Consider the following 22054-nt stretch of genomic DNA (forward strand, 5'->3'; position numbering starts at 1 on the left):
CTATTCTCGGCAACAATCAACACATTCCATCTTGATTGGTCTTCGTTGATCCAGCTCTTGCCAAATGGACTTAAGGTCAGCGTAATACACACCCATTGGCCAGCCCTTTTGACGAAGCCTAAACGACTTAACATTCAATTCATAAATTTGAGAGATATCCGAACCATCATAATAAGTCCGAGCCACCTCTTCCCAAACTTCTTTAGCAATACGCAGGTGAATAAAAAATCCCATGATAGCAAGTTCCATGGAATTGATCAACCACCCTTTTACTATTGCATTCCTTGTTTCCCACGTCTCATACTCAGCAGGTTCCTTGATATTCTTTATCACGAAGCCCTTTCTACCACGTCCAGCAATATGCATCTCCAATACCTTGGACCAAAGAGGATAATTTGATCCATTCATCTTCACGGTATTTGGTACGGCAGACACATTGTTCTGAATAACAACAGGACTCGGTACTGGATTATTGGTTGGTGCGCGGGAACCACCTTCCAACTTCAAAAATGATTCATCGCCTACATTCGCCATCACGACTTAGTGAGAAAGGGGAGGAAAAAACAACGCACAATTGCACTAGAGACTCACGGCAACAGCAACAAATTGCTCTGCAAAACACACGACACACACACAGCAGCAAATAACGTTGCAGTAAGGGACACACGGCGCACATAGCAGCAACAAGATTGCGTGCTGCAATCCTAGGGTGCAGCGCAGACACGTCAAAGGCAGGGGCAGCGGAAGATACAATTTCTAGGGTTACGGTAAGGTTACAGCAGCTTGGCTCTGATACCAAATGGAATTTTACGGGGTAATTTTCATTGTATTTTTGATTTGAAATATATATACATGCAATTCATGTTCCATAAGGAAACAAATAATAAAAGACTATCCTTCCTAATAAAGGACTCTTAGTATTTACAATATTTACATTCCCTTTTTTCCTAACATTGACTCACAATTTACTGGAACAATATCTTCTTATTCTCTCTCTTTCTTGTTTGGAAGAAAATTGCTATCTAGGTTTATTTAATCCCTACTTAAGGTAAAATTAAATAAATTTTATAGACAGTTGAACTTCACCTCTCATAAGACATTTACTACAAGTCAGAGCTCAAAATCCAATGCAGTCGAAGAATTCATTTTTGGCAGACCTACTCAACTTAGACTTCTACACCTCCTGCACAGCCTACGTGCAGCACAACATGTAGGGGCATTCATGGAGCCAAAAATAATATAAAAAATCTTAGAGCTGACACGTGAACTTTTACCCACAAGTGACGAGAATGACCTCATTAAATTGGTGAGACCCACATCCGCTCGACGCGTAGTTCAACCCTCTTGAAGATTTGAGTAGTTGATTGCAACCTCATCAAGCAATCCTGCCTATGGCAAGTAGAAAAATCAAAGGTATTAAAGATAGGACTAATAATATGTTAAATAATATCTTTGAGATAATTATTTCCTCATTCATCATGAGGATGATTCATCCCAATCGGATGCCGACATATGTCAAGGCAAACCTTACATATATGGCTGACCTAGGTCTTATAAATGCCCCATCTCCGCCAATTTTTGGTAAACTTTTGATGCTCAGTTAAGCCCTAAATTCTCTATCTTTTGTTAAATTCTCTCTCTTCCTCCATAAGGCTATTCATTTTGTTAAAGGAGTCATTTAAAGAGTCCCTTGAAGCTATATTTTCTTGGTTTTCTTGTTAAAATAGGCAGCCAAGCAGTTTTAAATCCTCTTTGAGATGCTCCAAAGCTTCTTATTAACATGTTTGTACAAAGATTTTACTACAGGGATTGCTCTTAGTGGTTATCAAAGAAACCAACTTCTTTTTTGTAAGATGATCTTTGTCATGCCTTTCGATCCATCAGTTTTGTAGAAACTTTCTGCTTATTGTTTTGCCGGAAAAATTTGTTGTAAGATCCACGAGAGAATCCTGAGAAACTAATGGCTTCCTTGTACCTGCAAAGTGAGTACTGTGAGCCAGGCCCTCATTTTTGTGACTCGATTCCACGGCCCCTCCTTCGTGGAACGTCCTGGACTGCTTTTAGTCCATGCTTTCATGATCGCGCAGCTAGCAAGAACAATTCCATTTCCATGTATATCCTCTTTTAAATACAGTTGAGTTTTACCCTTTTCAGATTCCAACTTGGGTAGCATTATATGTCAACTGGGGTTTCAGAAAATTACTCGGACTTGGTTGAGATGGGCCGGTGTAATCTGGATCTACAGCATCGTCTTCCATTTTCCACTAGACAATGAAATTCACCATCCTGTTACATAGAGTTGAACGGCTTGGCTCCCAACTTACCAGAGAACAAGGTAAATTGTTCTCTAATGTGGAAAATTGTGCAATTGTTCTCTAATGCAGGAATAGTACAGAATGTGACACAGCGCTTGAACGACCATGGTCAGCATCCGAGGGTTGTGCCAACAGCGTTCTAATGCTGCTGTCTCACATCCTGCATTCGATAAATGCTCAAAGAGTGGATATAAAAATAGTGGACACAAATTGCAAACAATCGAAGAAAGAAAGTAGATTATGGCTGGACAACTGCAGGATACTGTTTAGCCCCTTACACGAGCAAAAATAAACCAAATATAACCCTTTGTCTTGCACTTGAAATTCATTAGAATGCAAATATGAAATTGAGGAGAGTTTTACATTTAGCACAGACAGGCTCTCCAACATATCTAGAAATGTTTAACTAATTATGCATGCTTTCGATTTTTCTCTCCTCATCACTTTGTTACATTGTTGAACTCCGCCCTTCTTGGCCCAGGTAGGATTTCTTCTGGATTGTTACACTGTATAATGCTGCTGGATTGTGTCAATGTCCAGGCCTTTTAGCTTCACAACTGATTCCACATGTCCCTTGAGCGTGTGAAGCTCCCGAAGTCTACAACCACAAATTAACAAGATATTCATTAAACCGATGGCACGCAAGAAGATATTGTCTCTTATAGGAAAATGTTTTCTTGCCAGAATATGTGACATGTTATGTCAACATGATGCTAGGTTGTCAATCTGGATTACTGAGCTAGTAGTGCGGTCCAAGTTTACAGTATGACAACATAACACGCTAAATATCTAACAAGAGAACGTTACCCATCATTCAGATAACTTTAAAAGTGATGTATGTCTCAGGAATTGGCAAACGAATTGTTTCCTGTCGGTAACATTTTGAAATTCTGAATGGTAGCTAACCTTGCAACTTCAGCTCGTCTCTTGGCCTGCTCAGCAATCTCAGACAGCTCTCTGTAGCTGCTCTTGTCATTGAAGATACTAGAAGATTCTGGTGCTTCGAGACCGTGAAGGGTCCTTTGAGCATGAGCCCATTGAGCTTCTCTCTCTTCTTTTCCATAATCTTTCTTGGTGGTAAAGGCAGTCTGTTACAGTAAGATGAATCATTAGAAAACTTTAACTTCACCGGATCAAACTAAATGATTTCACCTTATATTCGAAAGAACAAAGATTTACCTTGTTCTCTAGCAAGTTGAGCCACGCCTTTCCACTCAAGATGTAACGGATGGCGAATTTCATCAAGTCTAGTGGGAAATAGAAGACAATGCTGTAAATCCAGATGACACCAGCCCATCCCCAACCACATCCGTGTATTCTTGCAAAACTCCAGTTGGCATATACTGCTATCAAAGTTGCAATCTGAAGAAAGGATAATCTTCAGCTTTCAATAACATATGTATAAAAAGTTAAAAACTAGCTGTATTTAATAGAGGATATAAACGGCATTCTTCTTACCAGCTGCGCGATCATGAAAGCACCGAGTAGAAGCATTCCAGGGCGTTCCATAAAGGAGAAGCCGCGGGATCGAGTCACAAAAATGAGGGCCTGGCTTACAATACTCACTTGCAGGTACAAGGCAGCCATTAGTTCCTCAGGAGTCTCCCTTAAGGATCTTACACCAAATTGGTCCTGCAAAACAATGAGCAGAAAATGCAGATTGGAATCTGAACTTCATGAAGCTTCTGCAAAAAGAGATGGATCAAAAAGCGAAAAGCATAACAAAGATCATCTTACGGAGAAGAAGTCAGTTTCTTTGATTAACCAGAAGAAGATAACAGTCATGAATGCCAAGTAACCGCCAAGCACAATCCCGGTAGCAAAAATCTCTTTCAATTTCCAGCTATCAGGCAGGGGAGATGGCTTTACTCTATCCTTTGATATTGTCATAATTGTGCCTTCAAAATTTAACAAGTGCATGGTGTCAGCAGTCACATTTATCAATTTATATTATATGCTACTTGAAAGTTCGCTTCTTAAAAACTTACCATCGTTCAATATGGCAATAATCAAAACCATGAAAGGTGAGAAGTCGAACTTCCATATGAGAGCAATGAACATGAAACCAAACTGCAATGCTTGCCAAAAACAAAAAACAATTAGATGAAGACTTAATTAGGGAGAGAAACCACAAATTGTTAAACCACCACTATTTACTTACCACAATACGAATGGTGATCGAAACCGCATAGATCTTCAAAAGCCAAGGAAAACAGAAAGAGAAGGAAAACGTTAGACTTCCCATCATAAACTGTTTGATCAGAGTGGTCTGTTGATAAGAAAGGCAGAAAAACTGACTGTGTAGTTCTTCATTCTCTGGAAAATAGCTCTACTGGTCAACACTGCACTAATGATGACACTCAGTCCGGGTTCTGTAAGAACAATATCAGAAGCACTTCGTGCAGCATCTGTAGCATCAGCAACAGCAATTCCAATATCTGCCTTCTTCAATGCAGGGGCATCATTGACACCATCTCCCGTCATTCCACAAATGTGCTTTTTTTCCTGCAACTTCTTCACAATTTCGTATTTGTGCTCTACAAGAAGCACGAAAATGTGTTTAAAATAAATAACAAATCACTTTCCCTATTCGAAAACAGCAAAACCCTCTAATTAGTCAGTACTTAAAGTGTTCACCTGGAAACACTCCAGCGAACCCGTCAGCCTTCTCAATTAACTCTTCAATTGGAAGGGCAGCTATGCTAGCATCCTTGTCTTGACCAAGTAAGGAAGCAGATGGGTACATGTTTGTTCCCATTCCAAGTCTCCGGCCAGTTTCCTTGGCAATGGCAAGTTGATCGCCTGCAGATAGAGTGGCGGCAAGTACGCACAACAACACTCAAAATTAAAATGAATCCATTAAAGTAGGTTGAAAATATTAACCGACTTACCAGTAATCATCTTAACATTTACACCAAGGTTAAGAGCCTGGCGGATAGTTTCTGCACTGTCATGTCTTGGAGGGTCGAAAAGAGGCAGCAATCCAACCAACTGCCATGGACCACCAGCACTTTCTTTTGCTTTTTCAGGCACTTCCTGTAGACATATACCAATCACAATGCTAAGAGGGTGCTTTATTTCTAATAAAACTGAAAAAATGCAAGACAATACTAAAAATGCCAAGGTTGGTATACAACCTGTCTAGCAACAGCCAATGACCGAAGACCACGTTCAGCATACTTGTCAATAATGGCAAAAGCCTTCTTCTTGAAATCCTCTTTGCAGTTGCAAAGTTCCAAAATCTAATTTCAGAAATCAAGTCATTAGTATATGGGTATGAACGGTTACCTTTCAATAATGTAATTCAATTTTTGGCCGGTAACTATAGGAAAAACAGAAGTACCTGCTCAGGAGCACCTTTGCTTGCTCTATGCCAGTTTCCATCGTTATCAATGTAAGTCAAAGCAGTTCTCTTGTCGACGGGATTAAAAGGTAAGAAGTGCACCTCTCTAATACCAGCCCGGGCCTGTGTAAAAATTGATTCATTAAGATGAGCATATCCATTGCAAATTCCGTCTCAGAAATATTGAAGAAGCAAGTATAGGGCATACAAGAAAAGTTGGAAATGATTTATACCTCCTTTGGGTCGGCAAGCATTCCAACCATAGCAGCATCAATGGCATCCTGGTTTTCAGTTCTGGATGACCTTGCAGCTAGAAGAATGACATGTTCTTTCTCCACACCCTTTGCAAACACCTCAATCAAGTTTTTATCAACACTAAGCTTGTTAAGAGTTAGTGTTCCTGTCTTATCACTGCAAAGCACATCCATACCCGCCAGTTCCTCAATGGCAGTCATCCTCTTGGTGATGGCACCCTGCTGAGATAGCCTGTGAGAACCAATGGCCATAGTAACAGACAAGACAGTGGGCATGGCAATGGGGATGCCTCCAATCAAGAGCACCAAGAGATTGTCAATTCCACTCCGGTACTTGCGATGCTGAATTGGGTACATGACTACGATCTCAATCAGCATTCCAATGGCAATGGAACAGATGCAGAAGTTCCCGATGGCAGTGAGCACCTTCTGGAAGTGTCCGACTTGGTTAGTGCTGTCCACAAGATGTGCAGCCTTCCCGAAGAAGGTATGGACACCGGTGGCAATAACAACAGCTTCAATTTCACCCTGCTTGCAAGTAGAACCGGAGAAAACCTCATCACCTGGATGCTTGGTCACTGGAAGTGATTCTCCTGTGAGAGCAGATTGATCAATCTTTAAAGGATCACCCTCAAGAAGACGAGCATCAGCTGGGACAATATCTCCCAATTTGATACTGATGATATCCCCTGGAACCAAAATGGCAGCATCCTGCTCACTCCATTTTGCATCTCTAAGGACCTACATATGCATCGCCATCAAACACATTAGAATTATATTGTTGCCTCCAGTTAGTATGGTGCATGGTTGTGTGATGTGTCTGAAACTCATATCGATCTGTCTACATAAACAACGGTGAGAAATTTATTTGATTTTGTTATGGATTCGTGAATATTAGAAATCTTATTATGTTACCCTGTTCACATAGGTTCACGAAATGACAGTTTCCCTACTAGCATACATATGAGCATGTATTCTATTAACAAAAACAAAAAATGGCGATATGTTTGCGCTGCAAGAAAACAAGATAAATAGTCACTATAAGAGTGGCACAAGATAAGGTGGCTCAAACTTTTAGCCACCGATAATTCTGTACGTTAATGATTATAGTTCTTTTAGCCACCGCGTCTTGTCTTGTGCAACTAATGTCAGTGACCATTTATGCTGTTTTCTTGAACTGTTGAAAAGGCTCCCTAAACCTAAAGTTAGTTACTTGAGTACAAAGCCACTGAATCCAGGACCGTATTGAAATGTTTGATTTGAATTACCTTAGTCTTGGGAGCAAGACCAGCCATAAGAGCAGCGGCTGCATTTCCAGCATTGTTTTCTTCAATAAAACTGATGGTAGAGTTGATGACCAACAGGCAGAGAATACCAACAAAATCTTGCCAATCTGGCGGCTTCCCATCGCCGTTGGCCAGAGCAATTGCCATGATGGCTGCAGCTTCCATGACCCATGATAGAGGATTCCACATAAACCCCAGGAACTTGAGAAATTTGCTTTCCTGTTCATTGTAACCAGTAACAAATATTTAGATACTATGAACTAAACTATACTCAAAGCTAGTAAAAACAAAATTTAGCGTATACAATCGTTACAGTAAAAGGAAAATGTCTCCTGCACTCGCTCGTGCAGAGAGGCTAGTTATATTATTCGGAAAATGACCTTTTTCTCTTCTAGCTTGTTGGGACCAAAAATCTCCAGCCTTTGGGCTCCTTCCTCGGAGCTCAAACCTTCTCTGGAGCATTTCAACTGTCCAAATACTTCCTCGATCGGAATCCGCTCCTGTAAACCAACTCTTTGTTAGGACAAAAATTGTAATACTCACTACACAATTTCAAAAATTCACATATCACACGATAGCTATATTGTAGATCTCTACGTAAACATGTAATACAAGTATTTGCAAGTTCATATTATTATTTTAATTTTTATTTCAAAGTATATTAGCCAGTTCATTTTTTAAAAAGGGGACCATCTAATGACTTTACCATAGTAGTCCACCATTTTGGGAGCCGTCTCTGGCCACCATTGTGCGATTCACGAGCGCCAGGAATAAAACTTAGGACGTGCCGTGTAGAATACGAACTTAAAATTTATCCTCAACCATTGAGCTATCCCAAGTGGTTATATTAGCCAGTTCATTGGTTTGACATTCTTTGTACATTAATAGCCACAGACATGACTCTTTCACTTACTAGATTAGTAGATCCCACAAAAATAAATGCATACTACATTTCAAATCAACCCACCTCATACAAAAATGAATAAATAATTGGAAATTAAAAAAAAAAATAGATATAGGGCAAACAAGATATATAGCTTTATGGTAGGACAATTTCTTGTACGCATTTTCTCCTTCTACACTCTTGTTATATTATAATCCTTTAATTCTTTTTTAATTTGTCCAAAGGAAATGCTCTAGTCTACTACTATTAATGTTCAAAATGAATGATATAATGGTGTTTCGGTCACGTTAAACAAAAAGTGAATTTTGAAACAAATCTCATAAAGTCTCATCTTATTTTCTAATCAAATCTAAAGGAAATCTTTTAATCCTTTATTTGGTTACAACTTGTAACGATTATTGACCATTATTTTGATTTTCAACGGTTACGATGACCCGAAAATCAAACCTCAATATATTTTGATATTTTGTCTAACCAAGTGGATGAAACGAATCGAGCTGAGTCGACTCGGCGCTCACTCAGTGTACGAACCCGGACGGATTAATATGTTACTTCCCATTTTTGCCCTCCCCGCCTAGGGATGCTAGCCAATCACTAAAGTGTTGACCCACAAAATATTAATATATTACATTTTACATTTTACATTTTACCTTTCAAGGCAAGAGCGTGATCGGCGCGTGATGTGCACGCGCTCCAACATGATAAACAGCGTTTGGATGCTAGTGTAAATAACAAAAGCATGAAAGAAGGGTAAATAAGGTATAGTAAAAAAAAATAAACAATAAATATATGGGTTTTCTAATCCAATGGTGTCAGGATTGAGGGTGGATGTGAAAGTTGACAACAGAAGCGGTTTAAGTCCTTTGAGATAAACAAAAGGAGAATTCCTCAGAATGGGAAAAGTCCAAAGTACCACGGAAAAGGTACTTTAAGTTCCACAAAGGAGACAAACACCGGCACAATTTACTGACTTTTTAGTTCAATAATTTTATGTTATGTATAACATTTTTTTTATATTTAAAATTGTTATAGACCTAGATGTCATGGGATAGTGAAGTTGTTTGAGAGAGTGTGTGTGTGTATATAAAAAAAAATATTTAGGGGAATTATTAACCGTAGTGGACTCAACCTCTCTGTCATTCACATGTGTAGATCCATCCCGTTTGGATACTACCTGAGGACATGATTATACACTCTGCTTGGTTGGTGAGAAAATATAGCGAGAAAATGGGAAACTTTCAATCTTTTGAGATGAACCCATGTAAACACAACTGTTTATTACGTAAAAGCCAGCTCAAAAGTATATGATTTTCACTTCTTATATATGCGTGCAAAGAACAAAAAAAAAAACACAAAGTCTCTTGGTGTTATCCTAGGTGATCGAGAATAACCGCGGCGATTAAGATATGTTCAGGGTTCGAACAGGAAGAGTAGTTGCAGAAAGAATCAATCAATCAATTTAAGCATCAATCCAAAGCATGAACACAGCAAGAAAACTAAGATCATGCAACAATAAAACTCTCTCAGTCCAAAGATTAAGCAAAAAGCCAACTCATGAAAAGTAAAAACTTGCACAAAACAAAATCACCAACCCTAGTTTCCCGAAATGAGGGAGAAAATAGAGGTGGTAAAGTGAAAGAAAGAAAAATATACCAGATCGACAGTCTCGTTCTTGATCTCCTCCAGGCTGATAGCCTTGTCCGTACTCCCCATCTTTTCACAAGTTTAAACCAGAACCAGAGCAATAAGCTTGATTAGCAACAATGGAGGAGGAGGAGGAGAGGTGGATTGAAAGATAGGAGGAGGAGGATATTAAAAGGGCATTGAATGAGGTTTCTGAATCCCAAGAAAATACAGGGAGAGTGAGACTTGAGAGAACAAGTGCTTGTGGAAAAGTGCTTATGGTCGCTCTATTTTTATACGTCTCCGAGGAAGGCCGCACCCCTCATGACTCGTAATAATGTTAGGGGGCTGGTATGCGATGTGACATTGATCCCCGCCGTTTAACTCCGTCCCCCAAGTGGACCCTCACCCTCCACTCTCCTAGTAGTCTACTATGACTTTTAATCCCTCCTTATGCTGTGTACTTTTTCTACTTCTGGAAAATAAATATGAAAAAAGAGTAATAAATTACAATTAAATAAAGAGGTTATTATTTGATATTTCAAAATAACCATTGTGCGCTTATAAAAATGAGTGTTCAAGATTACTCCAGTTTGTTAGGACAACATCTAGCTCTCTTGCAAACCGAGGTCGGATTATCATCTCTTAATGACTGACATGCTCTTTTGCAAACCGAGTTTGGATCTTCATCTTTTAACGAATTACATGTTTACTTATACGTGATAAAAATTTCAATCATTTCAATGATTGGCTTCGCTATTAACACTTACGATATAACAGAAATGTGAATTCTTCCTTAAAATTTGTAATCTCAATACTTGAAAATCATGAACCAGATTAATTAGGAGAGATTAGTTGATCCAATTTCCATTCATTTTTCTCTCTCCCAATTTATGATTCTCCCTCATTTTCAATAAGTAAACATATCAGTAGTTTAAAATATAATACATCTTGTAATCTATATAATAATGAGAAGAAAAAAAATAAAGTTAAATGGTACAAGATGTTGTAGTATGAATTTAGTGAGGGAAAAAAGAGGCAAATCGACCAAAGAGAAGAGAACTATAAAACGAAGTGTCATTAGCAAGGGTCAAATGTCGTCGAAAAAGGTATTTTGTCGTCGCAAATACTTAGTTACGACGGGAAAAAACCCTCGCTGGTCGCAAATTGATCCATTGGACATACTTTTTTTCCAACTAGCCGTTAGAATTAATTCATTTTCTACACACAGGACTTGTCGTTAGTACTTAGTTTTTTTTTATCGAAAAAGAATTTTCAAAATGACAAACTTATTTTATTTTCGACATGGAAATGTGGTCGTAAATAATTATAGAGTTGCCGAAATTACTTTTCAAACGACGACAAATATTTTTTACAATGACTTTTTTTTCCGACCAAACAATTATGTTAGAAAAACTTTTTCCAACAAAATAATTTTTATTTATGAGAGTGCACAATCATCGCAATTACAATTACCGGCCATACAAGGTTGTCGAAAATATGTAACGGCTTGACAGAAATAGGCACAAAAACACATTTACGATGATCAAGCGTCGTAAAAAATATGTACTTCCAATGGTGAAGCTTTGTCGGTAATACATATTTGCAATGACAAGCTTCGTCGTGAATATATATTTTCGACAAAGAAGCCTTATCGAAGATATATATTTGCAATGGTGAAGTTTCGTGGTAATATATATTTCTGACGGTGAGTGAAGCTTCGTTGCAAATATATATTATTTACCATATTTAGTCGTCGAAAATTTTTTCGTAACCAATATTTGGTTGAAAATGGGTATTTCCTATAGGAACGTTTTTGTTAGAAATTTGCACATTAACGAGAGCAATTTACAATCGAAAAAGTTATTATTCTATTTATAATTAAATTATATATTGAAATTAAAATATGATAAAAATAGGTATGTAATCATTACTAATAAATTAACCAAACCATTGTATTAAATTTCTCCACATCCAAACGAAATTATTCATAAAATTATTTAAAAAAGAAATAGACAATTCTTAAATTGGGGGGGGAAAAAAAAAACAATACCCCACGAATAAAACTTAACAAGTTCAGATATTTGGTAATATCATAATGAAAGTATGATGCACTATTGATCTTCATGTTGAGCATTTAACCAACTTTCAACATTCTCCTGTCAAACAAACGATACAGAGAGTACTTAAGTAAAGAAATAATATATTATTCAACAGTAAGAAAAATAATAAAAATGAAATAAAACAATTTACCATAGAAGCAAATTGATAGGAGCATATTTATGCGACTTAAATGGCTTGTTCTCGTACATTTACGTTATGTTTCTTTAGTTATTTTAGTTCTTTATGCTTCTTTTGTGTGTTTTCAGGTTCTAAGGGCAAAGTATGCAAAAGGATGCCTTTTGGAGCCTTTTGGAGCAAATTAGAGATTGGAATGGATATCATATGCTTGGAGCCAAAAGGATGGACGAAATTGAAGACTTGAAGTAGGAAAGTTAAATCCTAAAAAGACCTCATGTTTGAGCATCATTGAAAACTCCTACGCATTTTAGAACACAAAAACAACATTCCTAGCAACCTTAGGACATTGTCGTGTGTTTCCTTGTGTGTCCCTTCCTTGCCATGCAAGGAAGGGCTTTGTTCCCTATTTTAAATACTTAAACACTACCACTTATCATTCACCACATATCATTCACCACTTATCATATCATACATTCATTTATCACTTATCATAATCATTCACTTATCACTTAACATATCATACACTTATCACTTATCACTCATAATCATCTACACATTTCAACCATTTAAACACATGTACTCCACCTACTTCACCTACAACATCCACCTACTTCACCTACTACATCCACCTACTTCACCTACTACATCCACCTACTTCACCTACAACATCCACCTACTTCACCTACAACCTCCACTTACTTCACCAACCTCACACACTTACTTCACCTACAAATGACATAGCCATATGTTCCCTCCACTACTCCTATAAATACCCTTGCATTCATTCATTCATGGACATCTCATTTTCATACACAACACATTACAAACACATTCTCCCTTCCCTAGCCGTGAGCTTCCCATCTCTCCCCTTATAATCAAAACACCATTTTTCCAAACCATCTTTCCATTTCCATCACTCCTCACTCCATTCCACACTTCCATTCCCCCAAACCAACTATCCTTAGACCTTATGCTACAATAAAGAGGAAGAGAAGAGGGCCTAAACGTTCATACAATTCAAGTTTGAGTTGTTGGAATGTTTAGGTGTTTCTTTGATTTCAATGTTTAATTTTAATTCTCTTTGTTTTGTATGAGGAACTAAACCCCCCCTTAGCTAGGGGGTGATTCGAAATATATGTTTATGCTTGCATTTTGATTTGATTACTTCTAATTGCATTTCATAAGTTGTTGATTCAATTTGTTTAACCGTTTGATTGATAACTTATTTATGTATGTTTATTAAGAATGCGCGCTTAATTTTCATGCATGAATATGACGCTAGAATATAAGTGATTTTCACCTAATCGTTATGAACTTATATTCACAAGTAGTGGAGGTTGCTTATAAACAATCGCGTTAAATGAATTCTTGGCACGAGTTTCATGCTCATCATAGTAACGAATGCCTCGACAACACTTATAGTTTTCATAATGTTTAATGATCTTTGATTGTATCTTTATTGTGCTGTTCACGTAAAGGACTTTTGGAGAATGTTGTGAATTGCGTTGCGCTAACCCATCCAATTCATTAACTTAAGGAAAACTTGACGGTTAATTTAAGCGGACCTAATTAACCCGGGGTGATGAGTTTCATAATTTATTGAAATGTAATTGGAAATCTTTTTATTATGCAAGTGTAACATATGTGGAGATGACCCCCTTAGCTAGCATTCATCCATTCTATTTCATCAATTTCATATTTACATTCTGTTTTAATTTGTTCATTTAATTTAATTTCGTATAAACTTAAATCCCCCTTTACTTTAATGTCAATTTAGTTAGAAATCATTTTAGTTTGTGTTTTTAAAAGCATTTTGAGTCTTTGGTTTGTCTTAGTGTTTTAAAGTTTAGTTTTACATTCTTTGAGTCTAGTTTAGTGTTTATTATTACGTTTTTACGTTTTTGAGTCAAATCCAAGTGATTAACAATCCCTCCTAATCCCCGGTCCAGAACGATCCCTACTTATATACTTACTACAATTTGACGAAAAGAGGGTTTAATTTGTGTGCGTATAAATCTCGCACCAAATTTTGGCGCCGTTGCGGGGGATTAGAAAATTTGCTTATCCCTTGGATTGTTTGTTTCTGTATTGTCTTTTAGATTTAGTTTTTTTTATTTGTGTTTTGTTTGTTAAGAACAAGATGGCACTTGATAATGCTTCTCTTTTGTCACAACTCATGGAAAGGTCCCAAATGCAAAGAGTTGATATATTTAATCTTCAATCAAGGAATAACGTGTTTTCCAATACTTACAATTCGGATTGGAGTGATCATTCAAACTCTATGTGGTGGGAACCTCAAAATGCTCAACAAGGAGGATATTGGCAGCCACCACAACCTCATATTCAATATGCCCAACCAAACTCAAGTTCGTCAATAGATTATAATCAAAAGCTTAATGAATTAATTTGTTTGGTGCAGGGCTCACAAATTCAAGACAATGAGGCTCAACAAGAAGGATATTGGCAGCCATATGAGGAGTTCTATTCAACGCCTATGCAGCCACCACAAAGGTTGGACCACTTGGATAAGCAAATTGGGCAGATCGCGGAGTTCGTAGGACAGTTTCGAGACCAAGGCGAACTCCCTAGTTCAACCATTGCAAATCCGAAGGGAGAATTTGAAACTGCCAAGGAAATCATGTTGAGAAGTGACAAGGAGGTTGGAACGGACCCTCAACCATCAAAATCAAATCACAAGGAAGAGGAACACACCCAACCCACGGAAAGGGTGGAAACACCTTTACCGGAGGCACCTATTGCTCCTATGCCATCTAATACAGGTATGGTTGTTCCAAATTTCATTATTTTTAACCCCGTTCCAACAAGTATCCCTATTCCTTGCAGATTCATGACTTCCAAGGAAGAAGAAGGTGAAAAAGACATCTTGGAAGCCCTTTCAAAGGTGACAAGTAGGGAATGTCATGAATTCATCAAAGAGGACGTTCTTGAAACCACAAAATCCAAAGAAGTTAAATTTGATGACATTGGACAAGTCATAACCATCACTTGCAATCTGGCCAAGTCCAATATCCCTGAAACTTTCAAAGGAGTGGTGTTTGTCATTGAGTTCTTGTCGGACAAAACAAGTAAGTTTTTTTCAAATTCCTTTACATTTTATACTAACTTGCTGTTTTTTATGAATCAGACACCTACACTAGAATTCAAACCATTGCCGGTTCACTTCAAGTATCACCTTCCATTCAAGGACCAATTCCATGCCGTTTGATTTTATTTATGTTAATAAAAAAAAAAGTAAAAAAAAAAAAAAAAAAAAAAAAAAAGAAAGATACTAAACATGGAGAAAGGTGGAGCTTCACAAAGGTTGTTTGCGTGAAGCCCCACTACGAGGCGTAGAAGCGGAAGGCATAGAAGCGGGAGGCATAGAAGCGGGAGGCATCGGAGCAGAAGCCATCGGAGCGGGAGGCATCAGAGCTAGAGCATTCCAGGCCTCAAGACTTGGCCAAGCGCTGGATGACCCAGGAAAAAGGTGCCTCTGGAGATAAGACGCAAGCCTTTGACGGTCACTGTGAATTCGACCCTCAGATTCTTGCAGCTCATCAAGCTTCCTCTTCATCCCCGACGAATAGTTATTTGCAAGCACATGCAAACTTCTATTCTCGTACTTAAGCTGCTGGATCTCTTGCTTAAGTCTTTCCACCTCTGCCATCAACGATTCCACTTGGCGGGACCGAGCAAGCAGGCGTTGGCCCATGTTGGACACAGAACTCGCACACTGAACACTAAGTGCGAGGGACTCTTGAACGGCCAACTCATCGGACCGTCCTGACAGCAGCCTACTATCTTTTGGAGTGAGGAGGTTTTTAGCTACTATTGTAGCTGTTGTGGCGTCCTGCATCACAGAGTCTTCACTTGAAAGATGACCGTTAGAAGATAAAAAAGAAGGGCGCCATACATTACCTTGACGGGGCGCAACCGGATCGCTGCTGAGACTCAAATCTAAGCTAAGGTTCGATGAGTTTGCCATTTTTTTCAAAAGTGTTCAAAGAGAAGGGGTGGATGGAGTTAAAATTTCACAAAGGGCCGGAGTAGAGTTTCAGGAATGGGAAATCTTCAGAGTGTGTGTGTTGGGGTGATTGATAGCTCTATAAAAAGCCAAGACGACCCGTCCACCGATTCAAAGAGCCGGATTTTCCGGCGTAATTTAGGCGACGCTCCCTCGGCTTTTCAGAAAACGCGTTCAACTTTGTCAAAAGATTTCTGACAAAGCTGAAAACACGTGGAGGCCATCATCGCATCTACACATCTTTAGCCGACAAGCGCAAAGTTCGGCGACGCTTTCTCTGCTTTTCAGAAGACGCGTGCAGCTTTGTCAAAAGGAGCCGCATCTGCACTACCACGTGTCGTTCAGAAAGCGAAGGGGCGTCGTTCAGAAATCGAAGGGGCGCCTGCTCAGAAATCGAAGAGGCGTATTCAAAGATCGAAGAGGCGCCACTATTTCAAAGAGCCGGATTTGCGGGATCAAAACGTTTGTCGACAAGGGTAAAAAGTACCACCACTTGATATTATCTCTATATATGTCGACCTTCGTCTTTTATGGCAGGGCAAACCTGAAGAAAATGCCCAACTCTCCCTCACCTCTGAGGGCGCACTCCCAGCAAAGCCTTTCAAAATACTCAATTCTTTCTTCTTCCCCAAAGATGATACCAGATGCCTGGAGTACATATGACCCAGGAGGAAACGGCGGATTGAAGCATGTGTTGATTCATTCACCGCTTCTTCAAAGCAAAGGTATCTCATATCATCAAGGTCAAAAGCAAAAGTATCTCATATCATGCTCTTTCCCTGTCTTTTTCTTTGTCCTTGTTCTTACTTGCATGGCAAAGTAAAAGAAGCAATCAGCCGGCACTTGGAGTCAGTCTTCCGATCTGGAGCCAACTGCCTGGAATCTATTCCTGATTGCTTACCTAGCGTTGCTCTCGAGTAGTCATCTTCAACGGTTGTTACACTTCCAGAGAAGGGACCACTCCTGCAAAGATTGAACAAAGAAACAGATAACAGGAGGAAGCTCAGACCTTCGGGGGAAACCAAAAGAACCATCCTGCTGCCCAGTTCAAGAAGTAGCACAAAGGAAAATCAACGATGGGCATAAACCAGTTCAAGAGTAAGCCTGTGGAATCACAAAGATCAAAGCCTCAATGCAATCACCAAGGAGAAGAGGGAATTTACACTCCATAACCAGATTTGCGTCCCTAAACTCTTCTCTTTGTTAATTACATTATGCCATGTTTAAAATGTTTAGTTGCTTTTTGTGTGTTTACTTATGTTTTGTGTGAATCTATGCTTAAAACATTGAGGACAATGTTTTATTTAAGTGTGGGGGGGGGGGGTAACTAAAGTGTTTTGATGCAAATTCGTAGGGTTTTATCCACCATAACTTCTAATGTTGTTCCTTTCTGTTTTAAGGTGTTTTTAAGTTGTTTTAGAGTGTTTTAGTGTGTTTTGTTTTATAATTCGAAAATCCCATAAAAATTTGAAAAATTGTTTTGAAAAACCCAAAAAGAGTTGTTTTAAAAGTCGTTTTTGTGTGTTTGTGTCTTAGGGTACCTTCCAACACAATGATAAGGATTTGGTTTATAATTGCATGACGGTTAGAAAGAGTTATAAACATAGAGAAAAGTTTGATTTACTCTTGGTATATGCTTGGTTATGGTTATAATGTATGACTTCACATGCAATCATAAAAGAAAAATTCGTTTTTGTAACATGCTTGAAGGAAGAAACTCAAACAAACGCTACATCCCTGTGAGACTCGAGCCATTACTTTCTTTGGAGAGTTATTTTCTGTGATTCTTTATTTTCTAAAGTTGTTGCATGATCTCATTATTCCTTGCTTGGTTGCTACTTAGAATGCAATTGTATCATGATAGAACTAAATGCTAGAACTCATGCCCATTTCATTCAAAGCATGTTATTGATTTGCATAACACATATTCAAGAAGAAGTTGTGTAGTGACCACCACCATAGCCAAATAGCCTTACTTCCCATACTTCGTATATGTTGTAAGTTTTAACCCCGTTGAGCCTTGTTTAGCCTTTATTCTTTGTTTACCCACATTTTCCTCACCTAGCCTAGTTTAGGACAATCCCCACCCTTGTTCTTAAAAGATAGTGAGCATGACTTAATTGAATTCCTTTTGAGTTACATTATGAAAGAAAATAAGTGTGGGGGAGAGAATGTTTAAGTGTTTATGTTTTGAGATTCAAAAGAAAAGAAAAAGAAAAGAAAAAAAAAAAAAAAAAGAGAGAAAAGAAAGAAAGAAAGAAAAAAGAGCTTAAAAAAAAAAAAATGAAAATAAGTGAAAATGAACTCACGAGCGTTGATGGTTGAAGAAAGGGTCCAAAAAAGATGAATATGGCCCTAAGTTCTGTGTAATTCCCCCTTGGGTGATCAAAGTTGACTTCTGCATTCTAAAGGAAATTCTAAGTGCCTAATTCAATACTTTGCTCACTATTGCTTGAAGAACGTTTGTTATCCTTACCTTTCATTTTTAGCCAATTACCCCAAGCCCCGTTACAACCCTTGACTTCTATATTGAGTGTTATGTATTTCAATTGTGGAGTTTGAACTTGGTATGAGCTTATGGTGTCACTGGTTCTCGCGTCTAAGTAGTAGCATTCCATTCATGAGATCATATCTAAACATGCTTATTAACTCCAGAAAATGCTTTCCTTATTATAACATATGTGAGTGTTCGTCTACATGTTTACATCAATCTTCTCACATATACCTAGTGTAGGGTGTGTAGTCAGAAAATCTGTGTGAAAAACGAAAGTACATCTAGTAAGAAATTGAGGGAATTCTCTAAGGCATGTTACTACATTCAAAACATGGTTTTAAATGCTTAATTGTGAACTAGTATGTGGTGACTATGAGTAAGAATGTACTTAAGTGTAAAGATGGCTCAAATCTGTGAGAATAATGATTTTTAACTTGTCATGTGCATTGGAAGTCCCTGATACGATTGTTGGAAGGTGTAGGTTGTGTTTTGTTCTTTTTGTTTTGTTTTGTTTTTCTGTTTTGCTCGAGGACTAGCAAAAGCTAAGTGTGGGGGTATTTGATAGGAGCATATTTATGCGACTTAAATGGCTTGTTCTCGTACATTTACGTTATGTTTCTTTAGTTATTTTAGTTCTTTATGCTTCTTTTGTGTGTTTTCAGGTTCTAAGGGCAAAGTATGCAAAAGGATGCCTTTTGGAGCCTTTTGGAGCAAATTAGAGATTGGAATGGATATCATATGCTTGGAGCCAAAAGGATGGACGAAATTGAAGACTTGAAGTAGGAAAGTTAAATCCTAAAAAGACCTCATGTTTGAGCATCATTGAAAACTCCTACGCATTTTAGAACACAAAAACAACATTCCTAGCAACCTTAGGACATTGTCGTGTGTTTCCTTGTGTGTCCCTTCCTTGCCATGCAAGGAAGGGCTTTGTTCCCTATTTTAAATACTTAAACACTACCACTTATCATTCACCACATATCATTCACCACTTATCATATCATACATTCATTTATCACTTATCATAATCATTCACTTATCACTTAACATATCATACACTTATCACTTATCACTCATAATCATCTACACATTTCAACCATTTAAACACATGTACTCCACCTACTTCACCTACAACATCCACCTACTTCACCTACTACATCCACCTACTTCACCTACTACATCCACCTACTTCACCTACAACATCCACCTACTTCACCTACAACCTCCACTTACTTCACCAACCTCACACACTTACTTCACCTACAAATGACATAGCCATATGTTCCCTCCACTACTCCTATAAATACCCTTGCATTCATTCATTCATGGACATCTCATTTTCATACACAACACATTACAAACACATTCTCCCTTCCCTAGCCGTGAGCTTCCCATCTCTCCCCTTATAATCAAAACACCATTTTTCCAAACCATCTTTCCATTTCCATCACTCCTCACTCCATTCCACACTTCCATTCCCCCAAACCAACTATCCTTAGACCTTATGCTACAATAAAGAGGAAGAGAAGAGGGCCTAAACGTTCATACAATTCAAGTTTGAGTTGTTGGAATGTTTAGGTGTTTCTTTGATTTCAATGTTTAATTTTAATTCTCTTTGTTTTGTATGAGGAACTAAACCCCCCCTTAGCTAGGGGGTGATTCGAAATATATGTTTATGCTTGCATTTTGATTTGATTACTTCTAATTGCATTTCATAAGTTGTTGATTCAATTTGTTTAACCGTTTGATTGATAACTTATTTATGTATGTTTATTAAGAATGCGCGCTTAATTTTCATGCATGAATATGACGCTAGAATATAAGTGATTTTCACCTAATCGTTATGAACTTATATTCACAAGTAGTGGAGGTTGCTTATAAACAATCGCGTTAAATGAATTCTTGGCACGAGTTTCATGCTCATCATAGTAACGAATGCCTCGACAACACTTATAGTTTTCATAATGTTTAATGATCTTTGATTGTATCTTTATTGTGCTGTTCACGTAAAGGACTTTTGGAGAATGTTGTGAATTGCGTTGCGCTAACCCATCCAATTCATTAACTTAAGGAAAACTTGACGGTTAATTTAAGCGGACCTAATTAACCCGGGGTGATGAGTTTCATAATTTATTGAAATGTAATTGGAAATCTTTTTATTATGCAAGTGTAACATATGTGGAGATGACCCCCTTAGCTAGCATTCATCCATTCTATTTCATCAATTTCATATTTACATTCTGTTTTAATTTGTTCATTTAATTTAATTTCGTATAAACTTAAATCCCCCTTTACTTTAATGTCAATTTAGTTAGAAATCATTTTAGTTTGTGTTTTTAAAAGCATTTTGAGTCTTTGGTTTGTCTTAGTGTTTTAAAGTTTAGTTTTACATTCTTTGAGTCTAGTTTAGTGTTTATTATTACGTTTTTACGTTTTTGAGTCAAATCCAAGTGATTAACAATCCCTCCTAATCCCCGGTCCAGAACGATCCCTACTTATATACTTACTACAATTTGACGAAAAGAGGGTTTAATTTGTGTGCGTATAAATCTCGCACCAAATTTTGGCGCCGTTGCGGGGGATTAGAAAATTTGCTTATCCCTTGGATTGTTTGTTTCTGTATTGTCTTTTAGATTTAGTTTTTTTTATTTGTGTTTTGTTTGTTAAGAACAAGATGGCACTTGATAATGCTTCTCTTTTGTCACAACTCATGGAAAGGTCCCAAATGCAAAGAGTTGATATATTTAATCTTCAATCAAGGAATAACGTGTTTTCCAATACTTACAATTCGGATTGGAGTGATCATTCAAACTCTATGTGGTGGGAACCTCAAAATGCTCAACAAGGAGGATATTGGCAGCCACCACAACCTCATATTCAATATGCCCAACCAAACTCAAGTTCGTCAATAGATTATAATCAAAAGCTTAATGAATTAATTTGTTTGGTGCAGGGCTCACAAATTCAAGACAATGAGGCTCAACAAGAAGGATATTGGCAGCCATATGAGGAGTTCTATTCAACGCCTATGCAGCCACCACAAAGGTTGGACCACTTGGATAAGCAAATTGGGCAGATCGCGGAGTTCGTAGGACAGTTTCGAGACCAAGGCGAACTCCCTAGTTCAACCATTGCAAATCCGAAGGGAGAATTTGAAACTGCCAAGGAAATCATGTTGAGAAGTGACAAGGAGGTTGGAACGGACCCTCAACCATCAAAATCAAATCACAAGGAAGAGGAACACACCCAACCCACGGAAAGGGTGGAAACACCTTTACCGGAGGCACCTATTGCTCCTATGCCATCTAATACAGGTATGGTTGTTCCAAATTTCATTATTTTTAACCCCGTTCCAACAAGTATCCCTATTCCTTGCAGATTCATGACTTCCAAGGAAGAAGAAGGTGAAAAAGACATCTTGGAAGCCCTTTCAAAGGTGACAAGTAGGGAATGTCATGAATTCATCAAAGAGGACGTTCTTGAAACCACAAAATCCAAAGAAGTTAAATTTGATGACATTGGACAAGTCATAACCATCACTTGCAATCTGGCCAAGTCCAATATCCCTGA

General features: G+C 38.0%; 2 protein-coding genes across 2 annotated transcripts; both read right to left on the reverse strand.

Annotated features, from left to right (window-relative positions):
- Nucleotides 1–534, reverse strand: LOC137732829 (uncharacterized). Its single transcript, XM_068472089.1, has one exon. The coding sequence runs from the start codon at nt 532–534 to the stop codon at nt 1–3; it is 534 nt and encodes a 177-aa protein (XP_068328190.1).
- A 1991-nt stretch (nt 535–2525) lies between these two features.
- LOC137731111 (plasma membrane ATPase 4) lies at nt 2526–10078 on the reverse strand. The gene is made up of 16 exons (XM_068470196.2): nt 9756–10078; nt 7579–7698; nt 7181–7417; nt 5892–6653; nt 5659–5781; nt 5453–5557; nt 5207–5351; nt 4953–5117; nt 4614–4852; nt 4477–4509; nt 4304–4385; nt 4053–4213; nt 3774–3947; nt 3495–3677; nt 3222–3403; nt 2526–2913 (listed from the first exon to the last, which is right to left on the reverse strand). The coding sequence occupies exons 1-16, from the start codon at nt 9813–9815 to the stop codon at nt 2817–2819; spliced, it is 2868 nt and encodes a 955-aa protein (XP_068326297.2). The 5' UTR covers nt 9816–10078; the 3' UTR covers nt 2526–2816.
- Nucleotides 10079–22054: the final 11976 nt, after the last annotated feature.

Source organism: Pyrus communis, chromosome 16, assembly GCF_041283825.1.
Source record: "Pyrus communis isolate YQ-2024b chromosome 16, ASM4128382v1, whole genome shotgun sequence".
Classification (NCBI taxonomy): Eukaryota; Viridiplantae; Streptophyta; class Magnoliopsida; order Rosales; family Rosaceae; genus Pyrus; species Pyrus communis.

Bases quoted from the DNA above. Each gene is read 5' to 3' on its own strand.
- LOC137732829 (XM_068472089.1), bottom strand. From the start codon at position 534: ATGGCGAATGTAGGCGATGAATCATTTTTGAAGTTGGAAGGTGGTTCC.
- LOC137731111 (XM_068470196.2), bottom strand. From the start codon at position 9,815: ATGGGGAGTACGGACAAGGCTATCAGCCTGGAGGAGATCAAGAACGAG. The intron at 7,699-9,755 runs GTATATTTTTCT...GTTGGTTTACAG, and splicing joins AGAACGAGACTGTCGATCTG to GAGCGGATTCCGATCGAGGA. The intron at 5,782-5,891 runs GTATAAATCATT...ATTTTTACACAG, and splicing joins TGCTTGCCGACCCAAAGGAG to GCCCGGGCTGGTATTAGAGA.